This window comes from Chlorocebus sabaeus, chromosome X (assembly GCF_047675955.1).
Source record: "Chlorocebus sabaeus isolate Y175 chromosome X, mChlSab1.0.hap1, whole genome shotgun sequence".
Lineage (NCBI taxonomy): Eukaryota > Metazoa > Chordata > Mammalia > Primates > Cercopithecidae > Chlorocebus > Chlorocebus sabaeus.
Window position 1 is genome coordinate 81981328 of NC_132933.1, and position 25626 is coordinate 82006953.

The following is a 25626-nucleotide window of genomic DNA, read 5'->3' on the forward strand; positions in this document are numbered from 1 at the left end:
GAATTGATTGAGTCAGATGGATTATGGATCTGACCCAATGTGATCATTCTTAGATTCTTCGGGTCCTTTTCCGTTTCCTAGTATCTCCTAGCCTAAACGGGCCTACCTTGCTGCTGATGCCGCTCCCTGTTTGTCTTTCTCTGCAGCCACATCCCTCTTCTTGTGCATTTGAGTAAGATATGGTGCCTATGGGAGGCAGGCATTGAAGTGCAACAGGCCAGGTTTTATCAAAGGTGGTCAACAATAATTATGGTGTGGTGTCAAACAAGTCGTGCCTCTGAGCCTCAGCTTACACATCAGTAAAATGGAACTAAACAAGCTTCCTCCTCCAAGATGTCAGTATTGTCAGAATTTCACATTTAATAGTTCAATATTTATAGGCAGCTGGAGACACATTATAGAGAGATTGGGGTCTATAAATCAATCTAGACGGGATTAATTATCTGTATACAGGTGGCTTGAAATCATCTTCCATTTTCCTGCTGCCTGCATTAGAAACACCCACAGTTGAGCGTGAGGGCTGAGGGGTGGGGGTCAGATGTGTAGACAAGCAAGCTAAGGAAGGAAGACTGAGAGTGAGGTGGAGACTCTCCTGCTGTGTTCCGCTTCACTCCTGACACACACATGCACACACGCACCCAACTCCCCCCCAATCACACCCCATCTACCTTCCCCATTCCTGCCCAGAATCACTGGTCCTAACAAGGCACAGAGGTGGAAAATCCCATGGGTTCTTTGGCCAGGAAGCCTCTTATTGTCCTGTTCTGACGACCAGCGAGGCAAATGGGAAAAGACTGCCCTCCCCCTTTTCTCGCTCCCCGGCACGTCAGGCTTGTTAGTGAGGATGGGACGCAGTCTCAGGCCCCACGCAATCCTTTCGCAAAGCCAAGAAGTGTGTGTGTGTTGTGTGTGTGTGTGTGTGTGTGTGTATTGTGTGTAGGGTGGAGGATTGGGGGTGGGATCCCATGACGTTACCGGCTCCGCCTCCCGGTGTATATAAGGGGCGCTTGGCGCGCAACGACCCCAAGCCGCAGCTTTGAAGCCTGAGCGGCCGAAGTCGGCAGCTCCAACCCAACTCGGCTTAACTCCGCCTCACCGAGCCCAATCCAAGGCTCTCTGCTCCCTAGGTTTGCAACAGCTCTCTGGTAAGCGTTGGGGACCCACACGTGTGTCGGAGGGGGGACGGCGAGGGTCCGGGCGTACCTAGCATTCTCAGGCAACCATGGCATGCAGTTGCATCAACGGGGCCGTGACCTGTTGCTGGCGAGACCCCCGCCCCGGGAGTTAGGGCTCCCGTCTCCACCCCAGCTCCAAACCATTTCTAGATGGGGCCAGGAAAATCTGGGACCTGAGTCGGGGGGCATCGGGTGGACCCCTTCCTCTCTGCTGAGAGGAGAGTGCAAGCAATCTCGGGATGCCCTGGGGCCCCTTTCGGGGCGCATCTCCAAATCTTTAGATGTCGAAGCCCCGCCTCGCTGTTGATGCTTGCCGGTCAGCCTAGCAGGGCTTGGGAGGAAGTAGGGGAACATTTGCTTACTCCCCTGGGCGACGGCTGCACTAGTTGAGCAGTGTGGGCTTGGTAAGGAGGGATGGAATTGAGTCGGTGCTTACTTTTAATCTGCAGCAAGGTTGGTCCCCTCTCCTTCTGGGGGGTCTGGGGGCTGTGTCTGTTTGAAGCCCCATGGGCAAGCCCCTGGGACCAGCTCTGTTTAATTCCCAAATAGCCACAGGCCAAGGAACTGACACATTAGGTTTCAGGATTCCTGGGTTGAGATTAGGATAAACCCTAACAGTTCCTGGCAAGAGAAAGAGACCTAATATTGATTGAGCACTTACTAGGCGCCAGCCATTCTACTTCAGGGGGCTTTCACGTGCCATTTCTGAAATGAGCCCTTCCAGAAACCTTGTAAGGTATTGTAATTCCTACTTGTATATGAAGAAACTGAGGTCAGAGGTAAAGTGACTTGCCTCTGTCCCTTCCATATCCCCCTCCCCATTTCCCAATAGCTCCTTTGCTTGGTGGAGTGGGTCTTGTAATTCGCTTTCAGAGTTTAGGGATAATGAGCCCTATTGAAGGGCTTTTGTCTTGTTTTTCACCAGATCATCCTCTTCAATTCCTGCTAGAATGCCGTGGCAAGCATTTCGCAGATTTGGTCAAAAGCTGGTACGCAGACGTACACTGGAGTCAGGCATGGCTGAGACTCGCCTTGCCAGATGTCTAAGCACTCTGGATTTAGTGGCCCTGGGTGTGGGCAGCACATTGGGTGCAGGCGTGTATGTCCTGGCTGGCGAGGTGGCCAAAGATAAAGCAGGGCCATCCATTGTGATCTGCTTTTTGGTGGCTGCCCTGTCTTCTGTGTTGGCTGGGCTGTGCTATGCAGAGTTTGGTGCCCGGGTTCCCCGTTCTGGTTCGGCATATCTCTACAGCTATGTCACTGTGGGTGAACTCTGGGCCTTCACCACTGGCTGGAACCTCATCCTCTCCTATGTCATTGGTGAGATATGGTAGGGGAGGGAGGGAACTGCACAGCCAGCAAAGGGGTTTGGGGTCAGGAAATCTGGGTGGAATGGTGAAGCCGAAATATTCTTTATATTATTCACAGGTCCTCAATCTCCCTAAATGTGTGGGTTTGTTGGGGGTCTGGGAGGGTTGAAGGTGTGGAGAAATTGGTCATTCTACCCATCTCCGTCCTGGTTTCCTTAATTAAGTGAATGGTTTTGGTTCTTAAAAAGTAAGAATAGGCCGGGTGCAGTGGCTCACGACTATAATCCCAACACTTTGGGAAGCCGAGGCAGACAGATCACCTGAGGTCAGGAGTTCAAGACCAGCCCGACCAACCTGGTGAAACCCTGTCTCTACTAAAAATACAAAAGTTAGCCGGGCAGAGTGGCTTATGCCTGTAGTCCCAACTACTCAGGAGGTTGAGGCAGGAGAATCTCTTGAACCTAGGAGGCAGAGGTTGCAGGGAGCAGAGACTGTGCCACTGCACTCCATGCTGGGTGACAGAGTGAGACTTGGTCTCAAAACAAAACAAAACAAAAGTAAGAATAGGTGAAAATGGCAGGGACTTGTGTGAGCCTGGGGTCTGGGAAGAAGGGAACTTGACCACATGTTTCTCCCTCTGCTACACCAGGTACAGCAAGTGTGGCCCGGGCCTGGAGCTCTGCTTTTGACAACCTGATTGGGAACCACATCTCTAAGACTCTGCAGGGATCCATTGCACTGCACGTCCCCCATGTCCTTGCAGAATATCCAGATTTCTTTGCTTTGGGCCTTGTGTTGCTGCTCACTGGTGAGGCAAAGAGCAGGATATAATGGTGGGGGGGTTGGGCCAGGAGGAGCTAGGCCCTGGGGCCAGGGATAAGGGTGGGGGATGGGCCTGAGAAAGGCTTAAGGAAGGTGATAATGGTGGGGAAGAAGAAAAGCTGGAAAGGAACCTAGAAGCAGGGCAACAAAGCTTGGACTGAAGACTTTCTGGGAGTACTGAATGTATTTCTCCCACAGGACTGTTGGCTCTCGGGGCTAGTGAGTCGGCCCTGGTTACCAAAGTGTTCACAGGCGTGAACCTTTTGGTTCTTGGGTTCGTCATCATCTCTGGCTTCATTAAGGGGGACCTGCAGAACTGGAAACTCACAGAAGAGGACTACGAATTGGCCATGGCTGAACTCAATGACACCTATAGGTTAGATGGTCACTCTTAGGAGCTGCAGAGCTGGGAAAATGAAGGGGAAGAGGGAGATCTGTGCTGAAGGATTCTGGATGGGGATGGGAAAAAATGGGAGGCTGGACTTTGAAGACCTAGCTAACTGGTTTGACATTAGAGAAAAGACACAGAGTTGGCTGAACACACCCTTACGTTCTCCACCCCTTCTTCCACTCTAGCTTGGGCCCTCTAGGCGCTGGAGGATTTGTGCCTTTTGGCTTCGAGGGAATTCTCCGCGGAGCAGCGACCTGTTTCTATGCATTTGTTGGTTTCGACTGTATTGCTACCACTGGTAACACAGTCATTCCATTCTGTTTGGGGCTTGGGCACAGTGTGTGCCCAGGCTGTATGCAGACTGGGGGTGGTAGAGGAGTGGGCCTGCTTCCCTGATTTAGAAACTTGCAACCCTTCTTGCAGGAGAAGAAGCCCAGAATCCCCAGCATTCCATCCCGATGGGCATTGTGATCTCGCTGTCTGTCTGCTTTTTGGCGTATTTTGGTGTCTCTTCTGCACTCACCCTCATGATGCCTTACTACCAGCTTCAGCCTGAGAGCCCTTTGCCTGAGGCATTTCTCTACATTGGATGGGCTCCTGCCCGCTATGTTGTGGCTGTTGGCTCCCTCTGTGCTCTTTCTACCAGGTCAGTGTCAAATGTTTGTTTTCTTCTGCTGTCAGAGTCTCAGGTTATAGCATTCAGTACCAGAGAATACCCCTTAAAAGGGCTGTGAGGGGAAGGTGGAGACCCTTAAACATACAGGCTTGGGAAGAGAGATCCCCGTCAACTCATGCCACCCTGGACATTCTGCTCTCCAGCCTCCTGGGCTCCATGTTCCCCATGCCTCGGGTGATCTACGCGATGGCAGAGGATGGCCTCCTGTTCCGTGTACTTGCTCGGATCCACACCGGCACACGCACCCCAATCATAGCCACTGTGGTCTCTGGCATTATTGCAGGTAACAGACCCTCTTTCCCTTTCCCTTAGTTGTTTTGCCAACTTCTTTAACTTTGCCACTCCTTTCTCTCATTTCTTGTTTCCTGTCTATTAATTTTAGCATCCATGGCATTCCTCTTCAAACTCACCGATCTTGTGGACCTCATGTCAATTGGGACCCTGCTTGCTTACTCCCTGGTGTCGATTTGTGTTCTCATCCTCAGGTGAGACTCTCTTCCTCTGCATACTGTGATTTGGATTTTCATTCTTGAATGAGGAATGATGGGGATCTGCTGCTCCTCTTTCCTCCTCCGCCTTCAATTTTTTTTTTTTTTTTTTTTTTTGAGACAGAGTCTCGCTCTGTCGCCCAGGCTGGAGTGCAGTGGCGCGATCTTGGATCACTGCAAGTTCCGCCTCCCGGGTCCACGCCATTCTCCTGCCTCAGCCTCCCGATTAGCTGGGACTACAGGCGCCCGCCACTGCGCTCAGCTAATTTTGTTCTTGTATTTTTAGTAGAGACGGGGTTTCACCGTGTTAGCCAGGATGGTCTTGATCTCCTGACCTTGTGCTCCACTTGCCTCGGCCTCCCAAAGTGCTGGGATTACAGGCGTGAGCCACCGCACCCGGCTATTCCAACTTTCTTTGAGGAATCTGGGTATCTCACCCTGCCAAAAGGAACTTCCCTTAACGGTGATGAGAAAGGTTAAGCTGCCTGGGAGAAGATGGTAAAATGAGTAAAGGTTGTTCTTAATACTGCCATCTTACTTTTGCCTCAGGTATCAGCCTGATCAGGAGACAAAGACTGGGGAAGAAGTGGAGTTGCAGGAGGAGCCGATAACTACTGAATCAGAGAAGCTGACCCTACGGGGACTATTTTGCCCATTCAACTCCATCCCCACTCCACTCTCTGGCCAAGTTGTCTATGTTTGTTCCTCATTGCTTGGTGAGCAGTGGAATTTTTCTGGGGTGGCTCTGAGGTCAGCGTGATTGGGTGGAAGCGTGTGGCATTTGGTGGCTGAGGAAGAACTAGAGAGAGCGCGACTCTCCTTGGAATGGGGTTTCTAATGTCTTAGCATGTTGGTCTTAAGAGTTGGTTTTGATGTCCCTCAACTTGACCTTTGAAGCTGTCCTGCTGACCGCTGTTTGCCTGGTGCTGGCCCAGTGGTCAGTTCCATTGCTTTCTGGAGACCTGGTGTCGATTGCAGTGGTTGTGCTGCTCCTGCTGCTCATTACTGGGATCACTATGGTCATCTGGAGACAGCCACAGAGCTCCACTCCCCTTCACTTTAAGGTAAATAAACTCTCTCTTTTTCCCTTGCCAGCCCATCTTGGGAGAATAGGCTCCAGATATCTTGAGGTCTAATAAAGTTTATAGATATTCTTTAATTGAACATGAAAGGGAAGATATAGGAGGTACCTAGGCCAAAGACTTCTTCTCTGTTCCTCTTTAGTTCCTTTCCAGTTCCATTTACCCAAACTGCATATTCTCGAAGTCTCATGAGGTATGCTAAATGAGCAGCCACTGAAATGCAGAGGACAAGTAAGAGTTGGATTCGCCCTTTTCTGGCCTGCATAGGATAGGGATCTCTTTCTAGGTCACCCTGTGGTATATACAAAGAAGATTTTACTTTGCTTTCAGGTGCCTGCTTTGCCTCTCCTCCCACTAATGAGCATCTTTGTGAATATTTACCTTATGATGCAGATGACAGCTGGTACCTGGGCCCGATTTGGGGTCTGGATGCTGATTGGTAGGTATACACTTGGGAAGAGTAGGCTTCTTTGGTGTCCTAGCCCAACTGCTTTCCCTCTTGGTCTCAAGTAGGAGACCTATGAAGCCTTTACACCCCCACCTCACAGCTACCTTTCCCCGCTAGGTTTTGCTATCTACTTCGGCTATGGGATCCAGCACAGCATGGAAGAGATTAAGAGTAACCAACCCTCACGCAAGTCTAGAGCCAAAACTGTAGACCTTGATCCCGGCACTCTCTGTGTTCACTCAGTCTGACATCGTCACACCTAAATGCTGTCTGGTCCCCTGCACAATAATGGAGAGTACTCCTGACTCCAGTGACAGCCAGCCCTCCCCTGTGATGGTGGTGGTGGATACTAATACAGTTCTGTATGATGTGAAGGATGTGTCTTTGCTATTTCTTGTCTATTTTAACCCGTCTGCTTCTAAATGATGTCTAGCTGCTTACCAACTTTAAAAAATGATATTAAAAGAAAGTAGAAAAATAAACTGTGTCCTGTTTTTTGCTTGCTAAAGATGTAGAGCCTGACTTTTAAGAGTGAAGAGCCTCAGAGAAGGGTCCTTTGTGTTTTCTCCAGTTACCACAAAAGCATCTGCTGTGCCTGCGGGTGCTTCTTGTTGAATCAGGGTTTGAGGAGGGTGGTGTAAGTAGGTAGCCATCTGGTCCAGTCACATTTAGAGGAATGGTCTTGAGATATGTTTTCCCCTCATTACACTAAAGTTTAGGCTCTGGATAAGTAGATAGCAACACTTGTCTCTGGGATTGGGGTGGACTCTGATAGCAACACTGACATTGGTTAGGGCCTACACTGAAGCTATTGGCTTCTGTTCCACCTCTTCTAGTTGGACCAGTCCCACACTCCTGTGACTGCCTGAGCATCAGAAATTTTGGCTGGGGTGTTTGGCTGCTGGGAGGGGTGGATGGTCAGGGGATTTGGTAAGGGACCACATATATTAATATATGGGTACTGATTGCTGCAGAAGTAGTAGGAAAATAGAGGTCAGAGCTCTGCTCAGACCAAGAACTATTCACTCATCCATTTATTCAACAAACATAGGTGAAGCTCCTATAAAACGTTAGGTCCTGTGCTGGGTGCTGGGGATACAAATGTGAATAAAACATAATCCCCGCCCTCAAGGAACTCACAATCTTGTGGAGAAGACAAGCAGGTAAACATGACTACAAAACAATGTGATTTGTACCAGGACAGTGCAGAGTGCTGTGGAAGCACAAAGAAGGACATGCTTGACCTGAGTCTGCAGTAGATGGACTGAGGGAAGAGCTTGGCTGTCAGTGTACCGTGTGCAAGAAACCACGGAAGTATGAAAAAACAGATTCAAATTGTGTTTGGGGTGTAGCATACAGTTTAATGTGGCTGGAGGGTAGCATATATGCAGCTGTGGTAAAAGATAAAAGGCTGTATACATGGCCTTGTATACTAAGGAATTTAGATGTTATAAGTGTGTGTGTGCGGAGAAAAAGAGGTGGGAAGGCCAGGTGCGGTGGCTCATGCCTGTAATCCCAACACTTTGGGAGGCTGAGGTGGCCAGATCGCTTGAGCCCAGGAGTTCCAGGTCGGTCTGGGCAATGTAATGAGACCCTGTTCCTAAAAAAAATATAAAAAATTAGCTGGACATGGTGGCGCACATATGTAGTCCCAGCTACTCAGGAGGCTGAGGTGGGAGGGATCCCTTGAGCCTGGGAAGTTGAGTCTGTAGCGAGCTGTGATAGTGCCACTGTACTTCTGCCTGGGTGACAGAGTGAGATTCTGTTTCAAAAAAAAAAAAGGTGGGGAGCCACTGGACAACTCTTAAGCAGGGGAGTGGTTGGATTTGTGAGTGTGAGTCTGGCAGCAGTAAGGAAGATGTCTTGGAAGTGAGTGGGACAAGCTAGAGCAGGAAGATAATAGCTACCATTTATTGAGCATTTATTATATTCCATTACTCTGCATACAATCCCATTAAGTCTTTTCAATAACCCTATGAAATAGATGTTAAGGTAGTTATTTTTTGCAAATGAGGAAACAGGCTTTAGGTGAGAAATATGCTTTAGGTCACATAATGTAGAAAGGTCAGAGCCAGGAAAGAAGCCCAGTTTTGTTTGACTCTGCAGCTTATACTCTAACCACTATGCAACATTCCTAGTACTAATTGGCTATGTCACTTGGGCAAAATATTTCAGAGTTTTGATCAGTTGAATGCACAGGGTAAAAAAGAAGTGAGTGACATCTGGGTAAAGTTTCTAGGTGAATGACCAAACCATTAACTAATATAAGGGAGCATAAAAGGAAAAGAATATTTGGAAAATAATAATTCAGTTCCAGGTATGATGAGTTTATAAACATACATGTGCTTTTCGCTTCATATATAGGTGAAGATATACAGTCCTACAATTGAAATATGGAGCTAGGATAGAGGTCTGGGCTAAAGTTATAGATTTAGGAGTCAACAACTCAGAGGACAAATATAATGTGATAGAGGCTGTGTGGGGCCAAAGATGACCTTTGGGCAAAATAAACTAAATCAAAAGAAGAAAAGTATTTTGCAGCACAAATTGTATAATTTCCTTTATACACAAACAGCTCTTACAGATCAATAGGAAAGAAATGAACAACCTGATAGAAAAATTAGCAAAGGTTGTAAATAGTTTTCAGAAAAGAATATAAAACACCAACAAATAGAAGAGGGATGCTCAACTTCACTATTAAAGAAGTGCACATGAAAACAAACATGAGGTGTTAGTTCTTACCTTACAGACTGACAAACAAATTTAAATGACTAGGCAAAATGAGGCAATAAAGAAAGTGAGGCAAAAGTCAGGGTAAACAGGCAGTCTCATGCATGATTGGTGCTGTACATTCTTGTAACTTTTGTGGCAGGCAATTTGATGATAAGAATTAAAAACACATTCCTTTTCGTCTGACAATTCCACCCCACCACCTGAATTTTTAAAATTTACATATGTATAGGAAAAATTTACATACGTATAAGGATGTTTGCTTTTCTTTTTTTCTTTTTTTTTTTTGAGACCGGGTCTGATTTTATTACCCAGGCTGGAGTGCAGTGGTGCAATCACAGCTCAATGCAGCCTGGAACTCCTGAGATCCAAGAGATCTTCCTACCTCAGCCTCTCCAGTAGCTGGGAAGGATGTTTACTTTTATAGGAATTTAAAAAATTATAGGAATTTTTAAAATTTACATATGTATAAACATTATAAAAATTTACATGCGTATAATAAGGATGTTTACTGTGGCATTGTTAATAACAACATAAAACTCGGAAGCTACCTAATGTGCATCAGCAAGAAACTAGTTAAATAAGTTATAATACATTGATTCTGGGAATACTTACGCAGCCATTAAAAGAACAAGAGAATCATGTGTGCCAATAGGTGACACAAAAGACCTTCAAGACACTCTGTTAAGTAAAAATGAAAAAAAAAACTCGCCGGGCGCGGTGGCTCAAGCCTGTAATCCTAGCACTTTGGGAGGCCGAGACGGGCGGATCACGAGGTCAGGAGATCGAGACCATACTGGCTAATACGGTGAAACCCCGTCTCTACTAAAAAATACAAAAAACTAGCCAGGCGAGGCGGCGGGCGCCTGTAGTCCCAGCTACTCAGGAGGCTGAGGCAGGAGAATGGCGTAAACCCGGGAGGCGGAGCTTGCAGTGAGCTGAGATCTGGCCACTGCACTCCAGCCTGGGCGACAGAGCGAGACTCCGTCTCAAAAAAAAAAAAAGAAAAAGAAAAAGAAAAAAAAACTCAAGGCCGGGCGCAGTGGCTCACGCCTGTAATCCCAGCACTTTGGGAGGCCGAGGCAGGTGGATCACAAGGTCAGGAGTTCAAAACCGGCCTGGCCAAGATGGTGAAACCCTGTCTCTACTAAAAATACAAAAATTAGCTAGGCGCAGTGGCAGGTGCCTGTAATCCCAGCTACTTGGGAGGCTGAGGCAGGAGAATTGCTTGAAACCGGGTGGCAGAGGCTGCAGTGAGCCAAGATCGTGCCACTGCAATCCAGCCTGGGTGACAGAGTGAGACTCCATCTCAAAAACAAAACAAAACAAAACAAAACTCAAGTCACAAGGTGCAGAATATTTGTGAAAGAACAAAAGAGAATGTACTTATACATCATATTTTTTTCTGGAAAAATATATAAGGAATTGTTAACCTCTGGTTTCTCTTCTGTACTTTTTCTTTTTTTTTTTTTTAACTGAGTACAAACAATACTATTTTCATTCCTTTTATGATGATCATAATAGTAAAAGATTAGGGGAACTCTAACATTTAAGGGATAGACAAAGGAGGGGGACTCAATAAAGGAGTTGAAGAAGGGATGACTGAAAAGACAGGAGAGTGTGTGGAAGTCTAGGGAGGAAAGAACTTCAGGAACAATGAATAGGCAATGCCCCAAGTGCACAATGCCAAATGCTGCCTAGAGAGCCGAGTTAAATAAGACAAGGACAGAACAGGGTTCACTGGTTTTTGTTGGTTAGGAGATAGTTGCTCATTTCAAGTATCAGGTGCTGGGGGTGGAAGCTGTGTTGCAGTGGGTTGAGTGAATAGAGGGTGAGGAAGTGGACACAAGGGGCTATAGGTTAGCATTTCAGGCAGTAGCTGGAGGGAATTAAAGGAGAGATTTTTTTTTTTAAAAGATGAGTGACTCTTGCATTTATATACTTAAAAGAAGATTGCCAATAGGGAGCACTGATACATCCTGGTACTGCTGTTTAAATAACTCTCATGTGAAGGAGGAAGTGGTTCTGTGATTTGGTTCTCTAGTCAGTTTTCATTCAGAGCAGTGTTTCTTAGACTTCAGACATCTGAGTATAACCTTCATGAATTTTTCTCTACCTGTGTAATTCCTGTACTGAGTATTAAAAAAAATATATTTTAAAGCCTAGATGTACTTATTTTAAAAGGAAAACATTTTACCATGATAAGTAGAAAAAAGTATTTAATATTTTTCTAATATGCATTTAAAGAAATATCTCACTATTTAAAAATGTTTGACTGTGTAAAATAAACACACATTCCACACTTTGGAAACATTCATACAGTTGGACACTATGCTTGAAGATGGAATTGAAAATTACTTTAGGCATGGTCTAATCTTAATCTCCACAAGAAGACAGAGATCACATTGAATCAAATAAGTACAAAGACATAAAATAGGAAATAATAAATGCCTTAAGAGAGGTATGCATGAAGTACCGTGAGAATTCATGTGATGACGTTACCGCAAGGAGTTCTGGGAAGTCTTCACAGAGGTCAAGGCTTTTAAGCTAAAGCTTAAAGAACAGGTCAAATGTGTAATTTAGTGAATTGGAGTGACAGCATCCAGGAGGATGAAATCTTGTGTACAAAGGCAAAAAGATGGGAAAGCTTATAATTCAACTTGCCCAGAGCCTAGGGATGAAGTGGAATAAGGCAGAAAAGGTAGGTTCCAGTGAGACTCTTTTTTTTTTTTTTTTTTTTTTTTAGATGGAGTCTCGATCTCTCGTCCAGGCTAGAGTGCAGTGGTGCAATCTCGGCTCACTGCAACCTCTGCCTTCCAGGCTCAAGTGATTCTCCTGTCTCAGCCTCCTGAGTAGCTGGGACTACAGGTGTGTGCCACCATGCCAGGCTAATTTTTGTATTTTTAGTAGAGATGGGGTTTTGCCATGTTGGCTAGGCTGGTCTCGAACTCCTGACCTCAAGTGATTTGTCCTCCTCAGCCTCCCAAAATGCTGGGATTACAGGCGTGAGCCACCGCACCTGGCCTTCCAGTGAGATTCTTGAAGATCACTAATTCGAGGGCCTGCAACTGAATGGTAATAAGTGTTCGGATGAGTGTTAAGATATGTGAAGGAGGCAGTGGTTCTGTGATTTGGTCAAATAATTCCTTCCACCTCTGCTACCTTGTTATGTACTCATAGCCTAGATCTTGCAAGAACACAGGCCTCTGAAATTACTAGTTCAAACGTTAAATTCTCCCCAAAAGATCCTGAGTAACCAAAGTAAACTTTTTACCAAAAAGAACAAAGCTGGAGGCATCACTCTACTGCATTTCAAAATATATTACAAAGCTATAGTAATTGTCTTGCTTGGAAAAGTTCAAGATTTGGCATCTGGTAGGAACCTCGGGCTGCTTCCACTCATGGCTGAAGGGGAACCTACACGTGCAGAGATTACATGGTGAAAGGAAGCAAGAGGAGTGAGGGGAGGTGCTAAATTGTCTTTAGCAACCAGCTATCCTGGAAAGTAATAAAGAACTCATTTCCCCCACACCCCGAGGGCGGTAATCTATTCGTGAGGGATGTGCCCTCATTACCCAGACACCTCCCATTAGGACCCACCTCCAACACTGGGGATCAAATTTCAACATTAGATTTGGAGTGGTTCAAGCCTGTAATCCCAGCACTTTGAGAGGCCGAGACAAGAGGATCACTTGAGGTCAGAAGTTCGAGACCAGCCTGGCCAACATGGTGAAACCTCGTCTCTACTAAAAATACAAAATTAGCCAGGCGTGATGATGCACATCTGTAATTCCAGCTACTCAGGAGGCTGAGGCAAGAAAATCGCTTGAACCCAGGAGACAGAGGTTGCAGTAAGCTGAGATCGCACCATTGCACCCCAGCCTGGGTGACAGAGCAAAACTTTGTCTCAAAAAAAAAAAGGGGGGGGGATTTGGAAGAGAAAGGCATCCAAACTATAGCAGTAATCAAGCAGCATGGTATTAGGATAAAAACAGACACATCGACCAGTGGAATTGGATACAGAGCCCAAAAATAAACCCACAAATCTATGGTGAATTAATTTTCAACAGGTGCCAAGAACACGCAAAGGGGAAAGGGCAGTCTTTTTAATAAATTGAGTTAAGAAAACTGGATATCTACATACAGAAGAGTAAAAATGGACCCTTATCCATTATACAAGACTCAACTCATAATGGATTAAAGACTTAAATGTAAGGCTTAAAATTATAAAACTGGCTGGGCCCGGTGGCTCATGCCTGTAATCTCAGCACTTTGGGAGGCTGAGGCAGACAGATCACCTGAGGTCAGGAGTTTGAGACCAGCCTGGTCAACATGGTGAAACCCCATCACTACTAAAAATACAAAAATTAGCCAGGCATGGTGGTGCATACCTCTAATCCCAGCTACTTGAGAGGCTGAGGCATGAGAATCACTTGAATCCAGGATGCAGAGGTTGCAGTGAGCCAAGATTGCGCTGCTGCACTCCAGCCTGGGTGACAGAGCAAGACTCTGTCTTAAAAAAAAAAAAGAAAAGAAAAGAAAAGAAAAGAAAGAAATGAAATTAAAACTACCAGAAGAAAACAGAGGAAAATCTCCATGACATTAGTCTGGGCAGAGATTTTTTTGATATGACCTCAAAAGCATAGACAACAAAAGCAAATGGGGGCTGGGCACAGTGGCTCATGTCTGTAATCCCAGCACTTTGGGAGGCTGAGGCTGGTAGATCAGGAAGTCAGGAGTTTGAGACCAGCCTGACCAACATGGTGAAACCCCGTCTCTATTAAAAATACAAAAAAAAAAAAAAAAAAAAAAAAATCAGCCGGGCATGGTGGGGCGTGCCTGTAATCCCAGCTACTCAGGAGGTTGAGGCAGGAGAATCGCTTGAACCCGGGAGGCGGAGCCTGCAGTGAGCTGAGATCAAAAAAAAAAAAAAAAAAGGAAATAGGATTGCCTCAAACTGAAAAAACTATGCTAGAGTGGAGACAACCCATGAACTGGAAAAAAATTTGCAAATTATACATCGGGTAAGGGGCTAATATCCAAAATATACAAGGAGCTCCAACTGCTTAATAATAAGAAAACAAACAACCCTATTAAAAATGGGCAAAGGATATTTCTCAAAAGATGTCATACAGGCTGAGTGTGACGGCGCGCATCTGTAATCCCAGCAGGTTGGGAGTGCGAGGCCAGAGGATCTCTTCAGCCCAGGGGTTCCAGACCAGCCTGAGCAACATAGGGAGACTCTGTCTCCACCAAAAAAAGAAAAAAGAAAAAAGAAAAAAGATTAGCTGGGCACGGTGGCACATGCCTGTGGTCCCAGTTACTTGGGAGGCTGAGGTGGGAAGATTGCTTGAGCCCAGGAGGCCGAGGCTGCATGATTGCGCCACTGCACTCCAGCCTGGGTGACAGAGTGAGACCCTGCCTCCAACAACAACACAAAAACCCCAAACAAAACAAAACCAAACAAACAAAAGAGATAACATACATATGGTCAATAGATACCACTCGTCAATGAAAAAGTGCTCAACATCTGTACCCATGATCTTAGCCAAAAGGCCAAGAAGCGATTCAACATCTCTAATCATCAGAGAAATACAAATTAAAACCACAAGGAGATATTTTACCTCACTCCTGTTAGATTGTCTATTATTAAAAAGATGAAAGATAAATACTGGCAAGGAAGTAGAGAAAAGGTAACCCTTATAAACTGTTGGTGGTATTGTAAATTAGCATGGCCATTTTGGAAGACAGTATGAAAGTTCCTCAATAAACTAAGAATAGAATTACCATATAATCCAGTAATTCCACAACCAGGGATATTCCCAAAGGAATTGAAATCAGTATGCCGAAGAGATGTTTGCACTCCCTTGTTCATTGCAGCATTATTCACAACAGCCAAGATATGGAAACAACCTATGTATCCATCAAGGGATGAATGGATTAAGAAATGTGGTATACGGCTAAAGTGCGGTGGCTCATGCCTGTAATCCCAGCACTTTGGGAGGCCGGGGTGAGTGGATCATGAGGTCAGGAGTTCAAGACTGCTTGATCAACATGGTGAAACCCTGTCTCTACTAAAAATACAAAAAATTTAGCTGGGCGTGGTGACAGGTGCCTGTAATCCCAGCTACTTGGGAGGCTGAGGAAGGAGAATCGCTTGAACCTTAGAGGCAGAGGTTGCAGTGAGCCGAGACTGCACCACTGCACTCCAGCCTGGGTAACAGAGTGAGACTCCATCTAAAAATATATATATACATATATATATATGTATATATATATTTTCTGTCATTTGTGGCTAGGTGCAGTGGCTCACATCTGTAATCCCAGCACTTTGGGAGACTGAGGTGGGTGGATCATTGAGGTCGGGAGTTTGAGAAAATTCTGTCATTTGTGACAACATGGATGAACCTAGATGATATTATGTTAAGTTAGGTGAAATAAGCCAGGCACAGAAAGACAAATACCATATTATTTCACTTATATGTGGAATCCAAAAAAGTCAAACTCATAGAAGTAGAGGGTAGAATGGTGGTTACCAGAGGCTGGAGGGAGTGGGGAGGTGGATGGTAAAAGGGGAGATATTGCCCAACAGGTACAAAGTTATAGCTAGGTAGTGGGAATAAGTTATGGTGTCCTATTGCATAGCAAGATGACTATCATCAATCATAATGTATTGTGGGCCAGGTGCAGTGGCTCATGCCTGTAATTCCAGCACTTTGGGAGGCAAAGTGGGGAGAATCATTTGAGCCCAGGAGTTTGAGACCACCTGGGCAACATAGTGAGACCCTGTCTCTAGAAAAAAAAAAAAAAATTAGTCGAGTGTGGTGGTGCACATCTGTGATCACACCTACTTGGGAGCCCGAGGCAGGAGGGTCACCAGAGCCTGGGAGATGGAGGCTGCAGTGAGCTGTAATTGTGCCACTGCACTCCAGCCTAGGCAATAGAGTGAGACCCCTTCTCAAACAAACAAAAAACTAATGTATATTTCGAAATAGCTAAAAAAGGATTTTAAGTGTTCTTACTGTGAAGAAATGATAAATATTTGAGGCGATAGATATGCTAATTACCCTGATTTGATCATTCCACAACATATACATGTATTGAAACATCACATTATATCCTATGAATATATACAATTACTATTTTTCAATTAAAAATAAGCCAAAAAACCCCACATCAAGTTCTCTTTCTAAAACTTTCCAAGCTTTTCTAGCTCACTGGCTCAAGTAAACCCACTACAATTCTTTGGCCTCATGAAGTCTTCAATTCACTGCCCCTCCTACCACACACACTTTCTCTCTTTTCATCACTCTTCCAATCTTTTTTTTTTTTTTTTTTTTGAGACATGATCTCACTCTGTCACCCAGCTGGAGTGCAGTGGCATGATCACAGCTCACTGCAGCCTCGACCTCCTGGGCTCAAGTGATGCTTCCACTGCAGCCTTCCAAGCAGCTGGGACTACAGGCACTGGCCACCATGTCCAGATAATTTCTCTTCATGAGACGAGCCTGTTGCCCAGGCTGGTCTGGAAGTCCTGGGCTCAGGTGATCCTCCCACCTCGGCCTCCCAAAGTGTTGGGATTATAGGCATGAGCCACTACACCCGGCCTCCTCCAAACTTTGCTTGCTCCCTTTTTCACTTAAATTCCTGAATTTATTATTATTATTATTATTATTTTTTTTTTTTTTTGAGACGGAGTCTCGCTCTCTCGCCCAGGCTGGAGTGCAGTGGCCGGATCTCAGCTCACTACAAGCTCCGCCTCCCGGGTTTACGCCATTCTCCCGCCTCAGCCTCCCTAGTAGCTGGGACTGCAGGCGCCCGCCACCTCGCCCGGCTAGTTTTTTGTATTTTTTAAATAGAGACGGGGTTTCACCGTGTTAGCCAGAATGGTCTCGATCTCCTGACCTCGTGATCCGCCCGTCTCGGCCTCCCAAAGTGCTGGGATTACAGGCTTGAGCCACCGCGCCCGGCCCCTGAATTTATTATTATTATGACTCTTGCAAATACCTTCAGCTGCCTACACAATAATCCATAGTTCCCCTCCCCCCACCTCCTGGAGGAATCTGCACATTCATCTTCTTTATACTTTAACCTGTATAGTTGAGGATTGGTGGAAGCAATCACACAATGGGCAGGTTAGTGACGATCAACCTTAATCAACGAGGGCTTCAACATAGCTAAAAATCCCCCTTTACTCTTAACTCTCCCACTCTCTAAAACCACTCATTCTTACCTTATTCACATTCTTCAAATCTCTCCCTCCTACTCTCTGCTGTTGACTTTGCCTCATACTTTATTGAGAAAATGCATGCCCATCAGATAAGAACTCCTTCATTTTCCTGTGGAGTTTTAAAAATGAAAATAGTGTCTCTTTTTCTCCCTAATGATAAAAATATGTGTTCATTGTAGAAAATTTAAAAACACTGAAAAATGGGGCCAGATGCGGTGGCTCATGTCTGTAATCCCAGCACTTTGAGAGACCGAGGCGGGTGGATCCCCTGAGGTCAGGAGTTCAAGACCAGCCTGGCCAACATGGTGAAACTCCGTCTCTACCAAAAATACAAAAATGAGCTGGGTGTGGTGGTGCATGCTTGTCGTCCCAGCTACTTGGGAGACTGAGGCAGGAGAATCACTTGAACCAGAGGTGGAGGTTGCAGTGAGCTGAGATCATGCCATTGCACTCCAGCCTGGGCAACAGAGTGAGACCCTATCTCAAAAACAAAACAAAAAAACAGCTGGGCACGGTGGCTCACGCCTGTAATCCCAGCACTTTGGAAGGCCGAGGCAGGCAGATCACAAGGTCAAGAGACTGAGACCATCCTGGCCAACATGGCGAAATCCCGTCTCTACTAAAAGTTAAAAAAAAAAAAAAAGAAAAAAGAAATTAACTGGGCATGGTGGAGTGCACCTGTAGTCCCAGCTACTCGGGAAGCTGAGGCAGAAAAGTCGCTTGAACCGGGGAGGCAGAGGTTGCAGTGAGCCGAGATTGTGCCATTGCACTCCAGCCTAGCGACAGAGCAAGACTTTGCAAAACAAAACAAAACAAAACAAAACAAAACCCAAAAAACTGAAAGAAAGTAAAATTCTCCCAAATCTCACCACTCAGAGATAAACATTGTTAACATTTTGGTAAATACTCTTCCAGACATTTTTGTTTAAATATGCATTCAGTTTTACATAAATACATACCTTTTCTGAAAACATTTTTCTTCTAAAATCTCAACAGTAGAATGTAGACATTTCCCTAATTTTATAACTATGAAATTGTTATAAATTGTTGTCCAGGCTAGTCAAACTCCTGGTCTCAAGTGGTCCTCTTATCTTGGTCTCCCAAAGTGCTAAGGTTGTAGATGTGAGGCATTAAGCCCAGTTGTTTTTGCAATCTTTCGTTTTTTTATTTTTATTTTTATTTTTTATGAGGGGGCACCCTGATTTGAACCATCACACCAGTTTTCCTTTTCCTTTTCCTTTTTTTTTTTTTTTTTTTGAGTTGGAGTCTCTCTTTGTCACCCAGGCTGGAGTGTGGGTCACGATCTTGGCTCCCTGCAATCTCCGCCTCCCGGGTTCAAGCCATTCTCCTGCCTTAGCCTCCCTCATAGGTGGGAATACAGGGACCCAGCACCATGCCCAGCTAATTTTTGTATTTTTAGTAGAGATGGGGTTTTACCATGTTGGCCAGGCTGGTCTTGAACTCCTGACCCCAGGTGATCCACCTGCCTCAGCCTCCCAAAGTGCTGGGATTACAGGCATGAGCCACTGTGCCCAGCCATCACAACAGTTTTTAAAGGTTGTATGTGTATTCCAAACCATAATATATGTTCCATATACAACTAATCTAGTTGTATAACTTCACCAGTAGTCTGCTGGTGAACATTTACGTGGTTTACAATGTTTCGGTGAATGTTTCCGTTAATCTGTCTTTGCAAATTTTTCCAATTTCTTCTTTTGGAAAAATCCTAAAAGGGTAATTGTTGGGTGACAGGGTACACACATTTAAGATTTTGATACATATTGCCAAACTGCCTTTCTTCCAGAAAGTTGCATTAATTTAATTTGTATTCCTACCAACAGTGCCCAAGAGTGCCTGTTTTGTATATTTTGCCAAATTTAAGGTTTTCCTAATCTTTTTAACCTTTGCCAATCTGATAGATTAAAAATTTACCTTGCTTTGATTTGAATATCTACGATTACTAGTGAGGTTGAGTATCTTTTTTATTTTATTTTTAAAAAAGTTTTAATTAATTAATTAATATTTGAGCCAGAGGTCATCTGTCGCCCAGGCTGGAGTGCAATGGTGTGATCTCAGCTCACTGCAACCTTCACCTCCTGGGCTCAAGCAATCCTCTTCACCTCAACCTCCAGAGTAGCTGGGACTACAAGTGTGCGTCACCAGGCCTGGCTAATTTTGTGTAGAGACGAAGTCTCACAACATTCCCCAGGTTGGTCTCAAGCTCCTGGACTCAAGCAATCCTCCCGCCTCGGACTGCCAAAGTGCTGGGATTACAGGCATGTGCCTTCTGGCCCAACTGAGTATCTTTTTATGTGTTTGTTGGTTGTATTTCCTCCTTTGTAGGTTGTCTGATCATGTCCTTTGAGCTTTTATTCACCAGAGTATTTGTCTTTTTCTTTTTAATTTGAAGAGTTCTTTTTACGTTAGAGATGTTAAGTCTCTATCTGTTACATGTGTTGAAAAAGTCTTATTTTAGTCTGTGGTTTGTCTTTCAACCTTGCTTATAGTGCCACTGAGAGGAGTTATTTTTAAAAAATTTTATTTATTTATTTTTATTATACTTTAAGTTCTAGGGTACATGTGCACAACGTGCAGGTTTGTTACATATGTATACTTGTGCCATGTTGGTGTGCTGCACCCATCAACTTGTCAGCACCCATCAACTCGTCATTGACATCAGGTATAACTCCCAATGCCATCCCTGCCCCCTCCCCCCTCCCCATAATAGGCCCCAGTGTGTGATGTTCTCCTTCCCGAGTCCAAGTGATCTCATTGTTCAGTTCCCACCTATGAGTGAGAACATGCGGTGTTTGGTTTTCTGTTCTTGTGATAGTTTGCTGAGAATGATGGTTTCCAGCTGCATCCATGTCCCTACAAAGGACACAAACTCATCCTTTTTTATGGCTGCATAGTATTCCATGGTGTATATGTGCCACATTTTCTTAATCCAGTCTGTCACTGATGGACATTTGGGTTGATTCCAAGTCTTTGTTATCGTGAATAGTGCCACAATAAACATACGTGTGTGCATGTGTCTTTATAGCAGCATGTTTTATAATCCTTCGGGTATATACCCAGTAATGGGATGGCTGTGTCATATGGTACTTCTAGTTCTAGATCTTTGAGGAATCGCCATACTGTTTTCCACAATGGTTAATCCCACCAACAGTGTAAAAGTGTTCCTATTTCTTCACATCCTCTCCAGCACCTGTTGTTTCCTGACTTTTTAATGATTGCCATTCTAACTGGTGTGAGATGGTGGTATCTCATTGTGGTTTTGATTTGCATTTCTCTGATGGCCAGTGATGACGAGCATTTTTTCATGTGCCTATTGACTGTATGCATGTCTTCTTTTGAGAAATGTCTATTCATATCCATTGCCCACTTTTTGATGGGGTTGTTTGTTTTTTTCTTGTAAATTTGTTTGAGTTCTTTGTAGATTCTGGATACTAGCTCTTTGTCAGATGAGTAGATTGCAAAAATTTTCTCCCATTCTGTAGGTTGCCTGTTCACTCTGATGGTAGTTTCTTTTGCTGTGCAGAAGCTCTTTAGTTTAATTAGATCCCATTTGTCAATTATGGCTTTTGTTGCCGTTGCATTGCCAAGACAATCCTAAGTCAAAAGAACAAAGCTGGAGGCATCACACTACCTGACTTCAAACTGTACTACAAGGCTACAGTAACCAAAACAGCATGGTACTGGTACCAAAACAGACATATAGACCAATGGAACAGAACAGAGCCCTCAGAATTAATACAACACATCTACAGCCATCTGGTCTTTGACAAACCTGAGAAAAACAAGAAATGGGGAAAGGATTCCCTATTTAATAAATGGTGCTGGGAAAATTGGTTAGCCATAAGTAGAAAGCTGAAACTGGATTCTTTCCTTACTCCTTATACAAAAATTAATTCAAGATGGATTAGAGACTTAAATGTTAGACCTAAAACCATAAAAACCCTAGAAGAAAACCTAGGCAATACCATTCACGACATAGGCATGGGCAAGGACTTCATGTCTAAAACACCAGAAGAGTTATTTTTTATGTAGTAAAACTTACTGTTTTCCCTTTTTGATTTGGGTTTCCAGATCATATTTAGATCTTGCCGACTAGGTAAAATTAAAAAAAAAAAACTACTACATCTTAGTATATTAATAAAACTATAAGATATTCACACTTATTTTTAATAGAAATTTTATGATTGAATTTAATTTTTGATTAATGTAGAATTTATTTTGGTATATGAAATGAGAGGTAAGGATCTAGTTTTTTTTTTTTTTTTTTTTTTTTTTAACAAATGGCTCTCCAGTCATTTCAACACTTTTTCTTGAATAATTCTTTGCCCCACTGATTTCAATAATTTCTATTTATTTTTGGATCTGTTTCTGGACTCTATTCTGTTCATCTATCTGTCTGCACTATTGCCCCACAATTTTATTTGCAATAGTTTTAATATCTGGAAGAACAAGCTCCTCTTCCTCCCTCCATTAATGATTTTGTTTTTAGAATTTTCCTGATGTAATTGCATATTTATTCTGGAAGTATTTCTCTTCTTTTAACAGGGCATAATGCTACTTTATTAACTAATTTATGTTCTCGGTTGCTTACTGTCTTTTAATCCACTCTATTGATGAGAATTTTAATAGGCTCTCATTAGAGTCCAAGCTGTTCAGCCATCTTATGTACCATGTATTTCACCATTTCTGTAACATTTTGTTAAAGGGTAGGACAGAAAACTTATAGCTTATGTTAGGAGGGTAAAGGAAGATAATCCACAGCATGTTGAGTGCTACTTAATGGCATTTTACTGCTCGCTCTTGCATATCCACCTCAATATGTACCTGCCTCTTTTATCTGCTCTCCTTGTCTTTCTTTCTCTTTTGCTTTTTTCTTCTGTTTCTTTTAATTTTCATTTACTTGTAACATCTAAGAAGACCATCTGGATAAAAAAACAAACAAAAAAATTGAAGATATCCATGCATTATCAGGGTTTTCACCCTTTCTGTATATTTTCCTTTATTCACTGGTCCTTTCAGTGCAATGGTGTCAGCTCAGTAGCCCTAACTTTGGAGTCATATTTACAACCGATATTCATCAATAGAGTCATGTGATTCCTATATGCCTTATATAATCCTGAATAGTATGATATCCATTCTACTACAGACATTATTAGTCATTAAGAACTCTAAGATGCATGTGAAAGGGCTGCTTGTAGTCTTGAGAGCTGAGGTCTAATTATCACCCTGCTTGTTCATCTGTTCATCCATGAACAAAGAAGCTATGGTGGAACCAGGGGCTTAGGTGGGATAATGGAAGTAGGAAGTTTGTCAACCAGGAAATGGGAAATGATAAGGGGAACTAACATTTGTTAAGTGACTACTACTATATGCCAGCCACCCATTGTTCTAGATGCTTTATGTGCATTATTCTATTGAACCAGAGGCCTAGAATTACTTTTATTCCCATTGCACATGTGAGGAAATTGAGGTGCTAAGATTCTTTTAATATATATGTATTTTCTAAAATAGAGGCTGGGCGCGGTGGCTCACACCTGTAATCCCAGCACTTTGGGAGGTCAAGGGAGGTGGATCTCCTGAGGCCAGGAGTTCAAAATCAGCCTGACTAACATGGTGAAACCCCATCTCTACTAAAAATACCATAATTAGCTGGGCTTTGTAGCAAGTGCCTGTAATCCCAGCTATTTGGGAGGCTGAGGCAGGATAATCTCTTGAACCTGGGAGGCAAAGGTTGCAGTGAGCTGAGATCGCGCCATTGCACTCCAGCCTGGGTGACAGAGTGAGACTCCGTCTCGAAAAAAACAAAAAACAAAAAACAAAAGAAAAGAAAAAGAAAGAAAAAAAATTAGAGATGTGGTCTCATTGTTTTGTCCAGGCTGGTCTCAAACTCCTGGGCTGAAGTGATCCTCCCACCCTTGCTTCCCAAAGTGCTGGGATTACAGGTATGAGCCACTGCATTCAGGCTGTTTTAAAATTTTAATTGTTATTATTATTATTATTTTTCGTATAGAGACAAGATCTCACTATGTTGCCCAGGCTGGTCTTGAACTCCTGGGCTCAAGGATTCCTTCTGTCTCAGCTTCCCAAAGTGTTGGGATTACAGGTGTGAATCACCATGCCCAATTTAGATGCCAAGATTCTTAAAACTGGCTCAAGGCCACACAGTATATGGTGCATGGAGAGTCAGTCAGCTGTGGCATACTCCACTGCTCCTTTTCATCAGAATTCTTTCCCTAATATGGCAATTGAGGATTATGAAATAAAGACATACCAAATTGCAGGATGCAAAAGAAGAGGAATTAATAGCAGTACTTTCTGTTTTCCCATTTTTCTTCATTGTACTATGTAATCTAGATACAATTTTGAAGAGGGAAAATAAATTACTTTTAGAAATCTCATCTTGTCCATGAGATCTAATGACTGATTCTGAGACTTTCAGGATCAGGAAGGAACTCTGTTAATGTTCCCAGAAACTGGAGCCACAATCTCTCTTCTTTATCCTGTTAGCCAGCTCCATATCTGGCCTGAGGTGCACAAGGCTTAAAAGAGGGGTGTATAGGAGGAAGTGGGAGGCTTATTAATGCTTTGATTTTGTGTTTGTCTACAAATCTGGAGGCATCATGTTTTCACACTCCGAGTGGAGATTAGCATCATGCTTAGATTTAGCTGGAATCAAATTTTTACTTACATATTCCATCCCTCAAGCCATTTGGTTTGGAGATGGATGGGACACGGGAGCTTGCTGTGAGACTGCAGGGGAGTCTCCTAGTTTCTTAATGATTGGACAAAGGCATGGCAACAGAAATGTCTTAGAAATAAAAGGTTTATTTTTATTTTATTTTATTTTATTTTATTTTATTTTGTTTGAGATGGAGTTTTGCTCTTGTTGCCCAGGCTGAAGTGCAATGGTGTCATCTTGGTTCACCTCAACTTCCGCCTCCCGCGTTCAAGCGATTCTCCTGCCTCAGCCTCCCGAGTAACTGGTTACAGGCATGTGCCACCATGCCTGGCTAATTTTGTAATTTTTTTATTTTTTTTATTTTTTAATTTTTTTTATTTTTTTATTTTTTTTATTTTTTTATTTTTTTAATTAATTAATTTATTTATTTATTTATTTTATTTTTTTATATTTTATATTTTATATTTTTATATTTTTTTATTTTTTTTATTTTATTAATTTTATTTTTTATTTTTTTAAATTTTAAAAATAATTTTGTAATTTTTTAGCAGAGAGAGTTTCTTCATATTGGTCAGGCTGGTCTCGAACTCCTGACTTCAGGTGATCTGTCTGCCTTGGCCTCCCAAAGTGCTGGGATTATAGTCGTGAGCCACCGTGCTCAGCCTATTTATTTATTTATTTATTTATTGAGACGGAGTTTTGCTTTTGTCGCACAGGCTGGAGGGCAATGTCTCGGCTCACTGCAACCTCTGCCTCCTGGGTTCAAGCGATTCTCCTGCCTCAGTCTCCCAAGTAGCTGGGATTACAGGCATGCACCACCACGCCCGGCTAATTTTGTATTTTTAGTAGAGACAGGGTTTCTCCATGTTGGTCAGGCTGGTCTGAAACACCCAATGTCAGGTATTCCGCCTGCCTTGGCCTCCCAAAGTGTTGGGATTACAGGCGTGAGCCACCGCCCCTGTCTTATTTTTTATTTTTAAGAGACATGGTCTCGCTGTCGCCCAGGCTGGAGTGCAGTAGCGGGATCATGGCTTATTGGACCTAAACTCTCAGGCTCAAAAGATCCTTCCACCTCAGTCTCCCAAGTAGCTGGAACTACAGGCCTGCGCCACCACACCTGGATTTTTTTTTTTTTTGGTTCAGGTGCAGTCTGGCTTGTTGCTCAGGCTGGCCTCGACTAGTCTCTTCAGCTTCTAATATTTCTGCTATTTCTGACCTTTGTCACTCTTGCATAACCAGTGATCAACAGTGTCTACTTGCTTTATTTCTTTTCCTGTTCTTTTTTGTGTGTGACGTCTTGCTCTCCTTTCGGCGGTAATCCTGGCCATCTGCACTTTTCCTTCAATTCATTGTCGTATGCTTTCAGTACTACATCATATTTGCTTACTCTCAGTGATTCTCATCCTGAACTCACCCAGTGACTGACTCTCTGAACTGCATCCCCAGGATCTAAGGTCTAGTTTGGGTCGCACGGCTTACGCTCCGTGACACAGGGTAAAGGCCAAGTGGGAGTGGCTTTAGTGGCCTAGGGTGACGCCGCTAACGACGCTAGGGGGCGGAGCTTTCTGAACGTCCTC

The 25626-nt window shown here is 43.7% G+C and overlaps 1 protein-coding gene across 1 annotated transcript; it reads left to right on the top strand.

Moving 5' to 3' along the window:
• Positions 1–1025: 1025 nt before the first annotated feature.
• On the top strand, positions 1026–6872 carry SLC7A3 (solute carrier family 7 member 3). Its single transcript, XM_007992003.3, has 12 exons — positions 1026–1145; positions 2101–2495; positions 3135–3293; positions 3506–3683; positions 3884–3996; positions 4122–4344; positions 4518–4657; positions 4757–4859; positions 5412–5578; positions 5760–5926; positions 6275–6383; positions 6510–6872. The coding sequence occupies exons 2-12, from the start codon at positions 2126–2128 to the stop codon at positions 6638–6640; spliced, it is 1860 nt and encodes a 619-aa protein (XP_007990194.3). The 5' UTR covers positions 1026–1145; positions 2101–2125; the 3' UTR covers positions 6641–6872.
• Positions 6873–25626: the final 18754 nt, after the last annotated feature.

Coding starts and splice junctions, on each gene's coding strand:
- SLC7A3 (XM_007992003.3), top strand. CDS start 2,126: ATGCCGTGGCAAGCATTTCGCAGATTTGGTCAAAAGCTGGTACGCAGA. Junction 5,579..5,759: donor TGTTTGTTCCTCATTGCTTG/GTGAGCAGTGGA, acceptor TGACCTTTGAAG/CTGTCCTGCTGACCGCTGTT. Junction 6,384..6,509: donor TGGGGTCTGGATGCTGATTG/GTAGGTATACAC, acceptor TTTCCCCGCTAG/GTTTTGCTATCTACTTCGGC.